The sequence below is a fragment of the Cladophialophora psammophila genome, assembly GCF_000585535.1.
Source record: "Cladophialophora psammophila CBS 110553 chromosome Unknown aczJe-supercont1.2, whole genome shotgun sequence".
Classification (NCBI taxonomy): Eukaryota; Fungi; Ascomycota; class Eurotiomycetes; order Chaetothyriales; family Herpotrichiellaceae; genus Cladophialophora; species Cladophialophora psammophila.
This window is the reverse complement of record NW_006912923.1, coordinates 2,293,061-2,304,993: the sequence shown is the minus strand read 5'-3', so window position 1 is coordinate 2,304,993 and position 11,933 is coordinate 2,293,061. Positions and strand designations below refer to the sequence as shown.

The window sequence follows — 11,933 nt, the reverse complement described above, 5'->3', positions numbered from 1 at the left end:
CGAAAACACTCGGGGCCCACCCTTGTCCACCTTTTGTCCACTCCCCCCCCTCCCAGCAGGCCTGGCTTGCAGGGTCCCGTCAAAGCGTCAAGCATTAGCATCGCGGTGACCGCAACCCGGCAATCCCTGCTGGCCTGGGTCATCACGACGACGTCACCCCCCACTCACCTCTCACCCTCTCTACCATACTATCACCACACGACCAACTCTTACATTTTCCCCTGCACTTTCCGCTTCCCTGGCTTGGGCTCTTCCGGCCGGCATGCGTCGCTTTTTTTCCTCAACATATTCAGACGTAACCTCAGCAGCACTACTCTCTTTTCTCCCAATTGCCCTATTCGCACAACCTACAAACTCTTATTTCCCCGTTCCCGAAACAACCCAAAAAGCCATCTTTGTCCAGTGCTATTCCGCTCACATCACCGATACCTCCGCTCCCAGATCCCCCTTCCATCCTTTTCGACATCGCTCTGTCGTCAGCCCTCCTCTTCCCCCCGGCTACTCAAATATCCAGTCTGCATATAGATTTGCCACTCGGCCTCCCATACCTTTTCCTATTCCTCCTTCCCGCAAAGTCCACGTACCTTTGCGCCGAACTCTACCCAGAGTTGATACCCACTGTACATTACCAATCTCTGAACAATTGTCGCACCCCGCGACTATACAACTGATTCAAGATCCTCGATCTTCGAATTGCCTCGCTCTCCATCTTCGCCTCCTGCACATCACCAAAAGACCGTCTTTCAAACTCTCCGTCGACGACGACCTTGATGCCACCATCGACGTCGCTATCACTCAAGAGTCCTACCATCCGCATCCAGAAGTCCAGCCCTACGCCCACACCTACATCACAACAAGAACAACCGCCCATGCTGGCTCAGAGTGCGCTGGTGGGTGGATGGAACGACGGGTATACGAGCCCCGGGGGATATTTGAGCGCGCTGCCAAAGAATTTCCAAGACCAACGATACCATAAAAGAGACTCGTCGGGATCCTCTGTAACCTCACTGGGTCCGCCCTCGCCTCTCAACCACAACACTTTATACCCACAAATTGTCGCCACTTCTGACTCGAGTTTTCCACCTTCCTACGAGTTCGACTACACCCAACAAACTCCACACACTGCCAAGTCTGAATCTGCTGCCATTATGTACCCCACCAATTTCTCTGCCGTCGACATGAGAAGGATACACTCAACAGGCGCCGACGAGCGTGCGTCATATGCCTTGTCTGCGCCGCAGTCGGTCTCGACAATGAGTCACAACTCTCCCGCGACGCCGCATACTACTTATGAGCCCGAGTACGACGAGAAAAATGTCTATGGTGAGGAAAACACTGCCGGCGACGAGATGTTCGATTACTTACAGTTCGACCCAGGTTACACCAACGTTTACCAGCAGTCATTACAAGATGTCTTTCCTGACCAACATTTTGCCAGTCCCATGGGTGCCTACCCTCCACAAGCGCAACAGAACATGCAGAGGATGACCGTCAACGCTCACCGGCAGAACATGATGGCCGACAGACTGCAGGCAGCACAGCAAGACCACTTGAGAACAAACTCGCCGACGTCGAACCCTCGCGAGAAGTCTCCGTTTAGGCAGAACTCGCCATACAACATGCCGGCGCCTGCACAGCGGCCGCAGCCAACGCTGCGAAAGCAACGCACTTCGATATCACCCAAGGAACTGATGTTGGACGAGCACGACGTCGACGACCACTCGACGCCACTGTTCGCTGCCGACCAGTCACAGTCGATGTTCGCAGGCCGTAGAAACCCATCGAATCTCTCAAGCTTCTACACTGCGGCCAGCGAGCCTTCGATACAGATCCCGCCACAATATTCTTTTGTCGGCCAGTCGTCGAGGCAAGCAGCTCAGGCAGGAATGCACGACATGAGTCCGGAGTTCCCGGCGCATTTGATCTCGATGGAGTCGACTGCAGACGAATCGTTGGAGCCTTCCAGCCAACAACCCGCGCAGAGGCCTAGGCCACAGTCGCAAACTGCTGCGCCTCAACAGCAGCAGCCACAAAGTCAACAGCAGCGACCGGTCGACACATCATCTGACTCAGGCACTTACTCGTGTACGTATCACGGTTGTCACCTGAGATTCGACACACCTGCGAAACTTCAGAAACACAAGAGGGAAGGGCACAGGCAGTCACCGTCGTCATCCGGATCCACGAACTTGGCCTTGCGCAACTCGCAAGCTGGTCCGCACCGATGCGACCGAATCAATCCTAGCACCGGCAAGCCTTGCAACTCGATCTTTTCTCGGCCGTACGACCTCACGAGGCATGAGGACACCATTCACAATGCCCGGAAGCAGAAGGTCCGCTGCCACCTGTGTACAGAAGAGAAGACTTTCTCACGTAACGATGCGTTGACACGGCACATGCGCGTGGTTCATCCTGATGTCGACTGGGTTGGCAAACAGAAGCGCAAGAATCAAAAGTGAAAGTGAAGCGGTTTGAGTCAGCCATTAGGCTGATCAACTCGTTTACTACAGGGCGGAACAACAGGGCCGCCGTTGACTGCACGGCTGTGCGCCGAGTCGTTTGTATAACCTTCGCCTGGCACCAACAGGACGGTAGACTCATACTACAACTCCCTTCTACAATGTGTCACTATTAGCGGAAGAGAACAGCCCCGTGGAGTTGGCGAGCTGGCGTGTTTGCTTCTGGTACGAGGTGGACAGACAGCACAGCGAGGGATTTTTCGGGGCGAGAATTTTTTTCCTTGGAGTGTTGGCTTGGCTTACATCAGCATGACGTATGAGCAACGGGTCTGGTTCGTTTTAGCACTAGCGGGGGACTGGAAGCTGGCAGGTCTTTCCGGATACAGCATGGCGTCGGGCTCGGGGCTCGGTTGGGCTGGAATGACGATGACGACAAGACGAGGCTTCGCGAGGCGAGGCTGGCTATGAATTTGGAATGGGTTTACGCAACGTTTGAGCATATGTGAGATGGGATGTCGCAAAATTGTTTGTTTCATTTTTGGGAGTGATGGTGGATTCTTTTCTTATTCTCTTGTCCACAAGAAGGAAAAAAAAAATTTGGGCGGCGCCTGGCAGCCCCTGCATGCAAAAGGGGGAAGACAAAACCCGTGTTCACTGTTGGACCAGGCGACATACTACGTTTGCATTGACCTTTCTTTCGCTCTATTGATAGATTGTACAACAGCTTGTTCATATCGCCATGATGATGTCTGTATGTATGGAGTCAGGGTCGAAACAGAAGAAGGTGTGCGATGCGACATGCATGCCATGGCATGTTGCCCGTTTTGTATATATGTACATGAACATGAGGCTGGTGGATTTAAACGAAATGATCTCTTTTACTTGCTCTTGATTTGCAAGTTTCTCTTCATTGTTTTTTTCCCGTGCTGTTTGTTGGCAATCTGTCCGCTAGTACAAGTAAGGAGGGAAGGGATGGGTGGTAATTAGTACCGATGGGTAATTATCTAGGTATAAATCAGTCCAATAAATTGACTGGCATCGCATCGCGTTATATTACATTCTTTTGTTGGCCGCCGGTCCCCAGGAATGTATGCATGGTACGTCGTTTGGACAAGTTCCCAAGCACTTGCTATTAATTAATTTTATATATTTATTGCTAGCTTGGTACTAGTTACCAATACCACAGCCGGTGGGATTTCTCGAGAGTTCACTGCAGTGTACTTGATTTATTAGTTCATCCCCTCCCCCATGCATGGGTATGCGTGGCTGTGGTTTCCCTTTGTTCCTGCCTGCCTACCTGCCTACGCACTGGCAAGTAGAAAGTCGATTCATGTCTTTTCCGTGGAATGAGAATGCCAATACGTGTATCTGTACCACCACCGGGGCGTCCACGCGCAAGGAGTAGACTGTACTGAGAATCTACCTAAGCTACCAAGTAGTACCTTTGTCTCACCGTAAAGTTGGTCGGATGGTTGGTTCTGCGCGCATTCTCACCCCGTCGGGGTTCACTTGTCCTCCTGGCCCCCGGTTCTCTCTCTCTCTTTTTCCTTCTTCCGAAGGCGCAGAAACAGACAACCAGATTCCAGGCATAAAAAACCAGCCAGCAGTGGTCAGTCAGAATCGGCCGACTCGTGGAACCAGAGGAACATCTGATGACCTTCGCACGCCGGTATGCGAGTTGTTAGAGCCTGAAAGCGGTTGGTGAGTAGTAGTGGAGTGGTTCTCTTTCCTCCCGGGGATCGCTTCCACATCGCCGAGAAGCGAATGTTCCGTGAGCTGGACAGCTCTGCCGGGCTCCTTCACAGGGCTCATGGACGGGGCCCCAGGTATTCAAAAAGCTTACTTGTGGTTAACAGTTCCCCTGTAGGCCACCTGGCTTCGCATCTGGTGATGGTCCGCGAGGGTCCGCCGTCGGTTCCGTGCCCTGAAAGATCGCCGCTCCTGTGAGCCATCACTGTCCCTCGAACTGGCAGGCCACAGACGGCGTGCTGGCCGGTATCTCATCGTCCCTGACAGAACACAACCTGATAAGATTGATGCTGGACTGGAACCTTTGAGACGGCTCGAGATCGATCCCATGACCACGGCCGGTGCGATTCGATTCCACCCAAGTTGTTCAATCACCAGCGTCCTGCAGACAAGTACAATGTCGCGACGATGAAACATGGTGTGAACGGGCCACTAGCATCAGATGTACTTGTTACTTGGGAGGTGGTATGTGTGCAGTTGTCTGATGTCGTGGCCTGACAACACGGGATTATCGATAGCCTTCCTTAGCCTTGCAAAGAGGCCTAAGATAGCGACCCAACCCCTTCCACCATGCACACCGGGACATCTGAGACAGCTGATAATCATGCATACTGCAGATTTCCAGGCCGTGAAATGTAAAAATATACGGTAATGTTGGTGAAACGTCCAGAACTCGTTACACTTATAGCAGCGGCCCATCCATCCATACTCGTGAGCACGCCGGGCGGATGCGATCTGCGAGGAAAGAACTCAAAATTCAGTAATTCTCGTGTAGGCACAAGCAATACGAGGTATTGTACACTGTATGTCATGCCATTCAGACGTGATGCATTGCATACCAAGTACAAGTGTACCATGAGCGCGCCAAGCGAACCATGTGACGATGAAGAGATGACTACCTAGGTCCAACTCCGAGTACGGAGTACTTGTACTCTCAGTCGCCAGCCGCCAGTCGCCAGTCGCCAAGTAACAAGCGAGGACTGTGGCCCTAGTGGAATCGGGGAGGCACCCGCGACTCGGATTCGAGCCCTCCCTAGACCCGCCAAACTGAGTGGTCTAGATCTATGGTGTGCAACGGCTAGACCAGCACGACAGAGGCCGAGGGAGATTCGAGAGACGACGAACGGGTGCGAGACGCATCTCGGAACTCGACGTCGACTCGAGTCGTCAACATGAAGTCAGAAGACACTTTGTCAGTCGCTTGCTACTACTAGCACTCAAGTGAGCTGGTCCTGCTTGGGCTCACGGGGATAGTAGTATCATCAACACATGGTAACCGGTGTTGCCAGTGTACGCCACTTATGGATACGAGTATTCCCCGCAATCACTCAACCTAGAAGTAGTACTTCTTTGGTTACCAAATACTACTGTAGTACTACAGTGTAGAATTACCATGCAGTTGGCTTCCGCGGCAAGGTTCCTTACCCGATCGATGCGTCCGTTGGCTCTATGAATTTTCAAACAGTCGCAATGCGTCTCCGACGACAGCCAGCCAACATAGACTGCTAGTACTAGTTACCCTAGGGGTGCCTCGCCGTCGGGCTAATGGAGCCGATCTCGCAACAGAGTGAAGACCCGGTTTACCACGGTCAACACGGTCAACGCGGCTAGCGGCCACAACGACCATCCCATACCACGGGCCGAATCACCGGGAATTTACAGGGACAGAGAGCGGCAGCGAAACCACAAGTACTAGTGTCCTCGTAGAGTTTAGTTGTCGGATCTGGCTCTCTAGTGTTACTAAGATGCCTCGGATGTGAGGTCGCCTCAAGGATGCGACTGACAGAGTCTGCCATGGACAAAGCCCCATGTGAGTTTAGGGGCTTCCTGACCCGGCAACAGTAAACCGGAAGCGGTCGCGCCTCGGTGGCGAAGTTGCAGGCAGCTCCTTGCCTCCTATTTCTTGTCAACGGGGCTTCACCGAGGTATCTCGGCTTCAGGTTGAGTGTAATCCACTCGACCGTATGCCAGGAGTTTAGATGGCCGCGAGTGATTCAGGTTACATGGCACAGTCATCAAGTTTTGTTGGTCGTTATTATTCAGCCCGCAGGCTGCCAGGCTGCGGGACCGCTCCAGGCCCGCATCCGCACCTGCGCCTGCACCTATCTCCAGACTTGGTATCTGCACAGTTTTCAGTACAATTTGCAACGTCCCCAGTGACCCTGCTATTACTATGTAGTATGTAGTACCATATAGTGGCATTGCCTCCCTCTATTCGCACATCCCCCTTGGGACAACCGCTGGCCAAGGCTGGCACTATTGACCCGGCTCGATACTAGTACTACCAGTCTAATTCCAGCTCAATACCAGCTCAATCTTGACTCGATCCCAGCCCGATTTCAGCCATAGTGGTGGACCCGCCACAGCCCACTACAGCTCGCTTTCGGCTCGACCAGGGCAGTGTGGTGGTAACACAGTGCATAAGTATTTCCTGTAATAAGTACTGGTGTTGGATCAGGAAAACAGACACAAGTCCAAAAGTAGTAACAGTACCAGAACGAGAGGGGTTTCAAACCAGTTTAAGAATACTAGTACTCCTGGGCAGTATCTTGAGATTCTCTGAGAGCCGAGACCTCCACACAAACCATGATGTTATAGACACGGTCCGTCCATAATAGCGGTCGGTATGGGTTGTATTTTCCATTTAGAGCATACGTCAGGGGGAAGGAAAGAGCGAACGGTGATCGCTCCCTGCTAGTGCTAGCGGGCTCGTGCACCTCAGCCACTCGGAGTCGAGTTCGGGGTTGAGGTCGATCGATCCGTGCTTATCCCTTTCGGGCGAATTTCGTGACTTGTTTAGCCCAACTTATTGAACTTCACCTGCTCGAAGGTACGGGGTACTAGAGCCACAATAATGTGATGCTACTGGACGTAGTACTAGCACTTCTCTACGTAAATTACGAATACAATAAATTGTAAGTCACATTGCGCAATGCCACGAAAGTAGTACTACTTAGCATTCTGATCTACGTAGGTGATATACCACCTCGTATTCATATAGTCGTTAGCACTAACGTTGACCCTCCTCGATACTTTTTCAAAAATTACTAGATCCTACTACGTACTAGGTAGTATCGAAGAGAGTTAGCGGTGTTAAACAGGATCTACGGGTGTTGAAGAAGGTCAACACAGCGGTGTCGAACAGCGTGGCGAAGAGGATCAATGGTCCTACAATAAGACTCAAGTTAAAGAGATAAAAATTCAAATTTCGAGAATAAATGCTGCCCTATATCCGAGTCTGGTGTTGAAATCGCTGATTAGGCTGACTCGATTCGAACCAGTTCGAACCGATCTGGCACATATAGGGGAGGGCGACATAGATGTACATCCACATCAGACATGGTAAAAGCGTAATTAACTCGACGATGGCGTAGAGTCGGGATCTCGTGAGAAATCTGGTTTCCATCAACCTCACTCGCGAGATGATGGCGGATCACGTATTATCAATAGAACGCTCTGAACTATATCTGTGACACTCTTACAATGGCGTTACCACGATCAGGCTTCTCCGCATATCCTACTACTCGCCTAACATCCCGAAGGTGAAGAGAAAGGCTCCGTCCGAGAACACCCAATGGATGATTAAATCGATTCGACAACGGTTTATACACTTACAGAAGCCTATTGTCCTTCTCATAACACCAACGCCCATGCCGATGTGCGCAACGGTTAGTAGGAGATGAAGAGGCGGGTGACGAACTCGAAGGGAATATGGGTCTGATATTACAGTAATATTTTGTCGATCAATACTGCTGAGCTGGTGCTGGGCTCAATGCGAACCGACACCAGGACTGGGTACTACCCAAGGCCGGCTTAATAGTTGCTGAAGATCAAGAGAAACACCGCGAGCACCCACCTAGATTGGTTGTGTATGCCGCTTCGTAGACTAACTATCCTTCTCAATTTGCAATGGATAGTAGTAGTAGTAGTCACTTCTGTGGAAACTTGGTGTCCTCTGGGCTGTACTCGTATCGGACTCGTGTCGCATCTTGTTGGTAGTACTACATGGGACTACTGGGTACTACTAGTACACCTCTTGAACAAAATTGGAAATCCGCCCGAGAACTTGGCAATCATTGAGTCGACCCCAAAATTTGACCGAGATAACGACACTGAGAACTTGTCTTAGGACGCTGGGCAATCAGTCCAATATGATCGTTTGCCCCGGCTGCACTTGTTCGATATGGATGGGACGTGATTCTAGCTTGGCCATCCAGTCGGGCATTTGGTCATTTTGCTGGCTGTGGGTTGCTGTCGAGGGTGTCCTGAAAGAATCGACATCAGCCAGGGCATTTGACAGCGCCCTGGTGCTCGATTGCACGAGGTTGACCAGCTTTCCGAGCACGGCAAACTCCATTTTCAATTTCACCGAGTAAATAAAACTCTTAAAGGCCCTTTCCATGGTCCGGAGACCTTTGTATTCGAGTGACAACAGGGCGATGTCCATGAGGATGATGATGGCGTTGATCGTCAAGAGTTCCCACATGACCCTCCTCGTGCCCTCCTTCGACACCAGGTTCAGAAGCTGCACTGTCTTCCATAGGTAAATGCCCGAGATGATGAATTCTTGGATGCAAAAAGCCGTCATCTGTATTTTTTCCATGTAAAAGAGGGCGCGGTTGAAGGCCGACTTCTCGCCACCGTATGCTTGTCCGTATTGGAAGACCGTGGTGAGGGTATGGAAGATTAGGGCATCGGTGATGATCATCCACTTAATCCCTTTCAGAATCCGGTCGTTTTGCAGTATGAGGCCGAGCCGCGAATAAAGGACGAAGGATTGGCCCGTGATCATCATGACCCAGCCGATTGTGCTGAACATGAGAGCTGCCCAAAATACCAGAACTTCAAAGTATTCGAGGATGAAGCCGAGGCAGTAGGGGATAATGCCGACCGAGGCGACGATGAGGGAGACGAAATACAGACCGTGCCATTCTCGGAAAGTGGTGAGGATGGTCAGAAGGAGTTCGACGCAGTTATAGAGCGATATTGTCATGCAGGTGACGACGATGATGGCCTCTGCTGTCCATTCATCCTGAAAATCTTGGGAGGCCTCGGTTATGGCTGACATTCTCTTGTTCTCCTCATGCTGGCCTGTGAACATCGATGATGCGGTGTGGTGGAAGGGGGTAGCTGTCAGGATTTGTGACAATCCGCCATGTTCAGAGATTGCGCGATAGGAGAGGGCCAAAGCTGGGGGCTGTTGATAGAATGACAAACGCTGAGAGAATGAGGCGATGAATGGACGTTTGATGTTTGTTTAAAATGCTGTCTGTGTTGCCCTCAGTGAGTCGAGGATGAAGTGGATGTCAAGGACGGTGGAGAAGATTCAAGCTTAATGATCCAAAAAGGGCCCCGCAGTTTCCACGATCTGGCGATCCCCCCGGGTTTGGCCTGGGGATGCCCAGGGGATGCCTACTTGTAGGTAACTAGTGTGCTTGCCGCCTGCTCTTACTCGTTGAGACCACCTAGGCAACCACTCGCCGGCAGTAGCACATGTGAAGTACTTCCATGGTACTACAAGTAGGTGCCCATGATGTCGTGGGTGCAGAGGGTGGCCTCGGCGGGGTTGTACCTTGCTTAAGTGGAGCGGTGCTAGTTACTAAGGAATGACTGCGAGGGACTTGTTGGGTACTGGTACCTCTTCCCTTTAGTCTACTCTATTAGAAAGTATGTATATATAGTATCCAATGAAAAAAAAAAAAAAAAAAAAACACCAAGGAGATCTACTCTCGATATAATGCTTATTATATTTCTCCTCCCTCTCTGAAGACCACACTCTCGCAGCAGCATTCAGGCCATTGAAGATCAAGTCCGGGTTGCTAGCATCAAGATTAGTTTAGCACCAGCAGTCCCTGACTGAACCCGCTGCCCACTCACTGCTTTTGAGCTGCATTGAGTTGACAACCTCCAGATTCCAGAACTCATCTTTTTGACTCTTCCGCAATGGACCCTTCATCCTCAGAAGGGCGAGTCCCAACCAACACCGTGCCCGCATGCAGAGTTCGGCATCAACTAGGCGCACTTGGGGCCCAGACGACCGTACAAGCAAGTGATGACAAGATAAGTATGGTATGCTCTTTGAATATTACGAAGGGACCAGCGTCCAGGAGTTGCGACAAAGGTCTAACACGGGCGAGGACTCGACAAGCGACAAAAGATGGGAGAACCAAGTCGGACGTCTGCACGCAATCGAGAATCTCGCCCTTTCGTCACCATTGAAAGTCGTTGCACGCGCTTCAATGACTCGATGCACTCTGCAAGCTTCGCAAATATGTTCAGCAGTTGCTGCAAGAACGCATCATCCCACGACAACCCATCTGTCAACTGCAGACTTGCTGGTCCCATATGAGCACGCTCTTCCTGGGGGATTGTACCGTTTACCATCGCGCAGGGACGTCCACCTCCAAACAAAACCCCCTTGAGCCCTCGCGTCGCTCCATTGAATCTACCAATGTGGGTGGTCCAGGGCTGTTCTGCGCGGGATTGGTCCGGCCTTGTTGGATTCGAGCGGGAGAGGCTGCTTCGGGAATACTTTCAGGCACCTGGCAGTCTCAATACGAGGATTATCATGCAGCAATGCAAAAACAATCACCCACCTGACTGTTTAACTCTCAATTCGACTTGTGCTTTCACTTCTCGCGTGTACCTCCCGCGCGGATCTCTACCGCTGCAGCAGCTTGCGAACTTCGGAATCCTGATATCACATCAACGGCAAATCGATGGAAAAGGGATGTGCTCACAAAGTGGGAACACTACTGGTCATCGGGGCCCCGTTGCGTGTGCACGAGGGCACGCATGACAGAGTTCGGGTGACAACGTGTATCCCGAGGTCGAGCTCAGAGAGCCTCAAAATGAAATCACACTCGTCGTCATTCGGACACGGCGGACAGGCATCAGCAGAGACCTAAATGAGAATTATGTGGATACTTTTGGCTGCGTCCGAATACCTATTTGGCGATAATGACCTTGATAATTGGAAATGTTCAAAGTCTCACAGATGTCATGCGCCGTAGGTCAATGGAATCATAGCCTCCACGTGTCGTTCTTGGAAATATCCTCGACCAGCTCAGTCCAACGCGGAAGTAAAAAAAAAAATGCATCGTCACACAACAGGTTCCCTTTCGAGACGGCTGAACCGTGTTGCGATGGTCGCGCTGAGCTGTCGTGTCCTGCTAACTTGTCCTACCCAGGCTGTCGTGGACTAGCATACTATCATCCTGCCCATGATTCGGACTTCGATGAGATTACCGGTCGGAAGCTCACGGCCTGCAGCTCACATGGCCAACTCAACAAATTCCTGGATGTTCGATAGGGCGGCTATCTCTCTGCTCAGTACGTGCATGCAGGAAGGGACGACAGTTGTGCGGCCACATCACCGTAGCTCGGCATGGGTTTGCAAAGGACGAGAATTTGCTGCATTGTGTCGGAAAGGAAAGAGACTCGAATTCGAGAACTAGCCCAGTCTATCAAACAAGCATTGGCGATGCCGGGAATCTTCGGCTAGGCCTCTCAGCACTATGGCTCAACGGGGGATCGTAGCCTTGGCCCGGCTCCTTCTGCGACGTCGCTTGATCCCACGACCTCGTGAGGTAAATGCCTTATTGCAGAACTGTATCACCTTGTTAGCGCCGAAAGCGACAGTGTCTTCTCCGTAACGGCGCCGTCCTCGCGAGCACGGATCACAATCGGAGCGAGCCTGTCCGAAGAGCTGTGTTCTCGACCGAC

General features: G+C 51.5%; 2 protein-coding genes across 2 annotated transcripts; one reads left to right on the top strand and one right to left on the bottom strand.

Annotated features, from left to right (window-relative positions):
• Positions 1 to 869: 869 nt before the first annotated feature.
• Positions 870 to 2,459, top strand: A1O5_02185 (26S proteasome regulatory subunit N4; the record flags this gene model as incomplete). Its single annotated transcript, XM_007742801.1, has 1 exon — positions 870 to 2,459. One exon carries the CDS (start codon positions 870 to 872, stop codon positions 2,457 to 2,459), a length of 1,590 nt encoding a protein of 529 aa, XP_007740991.1.
• A 5,890-nt stretch (positions 2,460 to 8,349) lies between these two features.
• Positions 8,350 to 9,276, bottom strand: A1O5_02184 (uncharacterized protein; the record flags this gene model as incomplete). The annotated part of the gene is made up of 1 exon (XM_007742800.1): positions 8,350 to 9,276. One exon carries the CDS (start codon positions 9,274 to 9,276, stop codon positions 8,350 to 8,352), a length of 927 nt encoding a protein of 308 aa, XP_007740990.1.
• Positions 9,277 to 11,933: the final 2,657 nt, after the last annotated feature.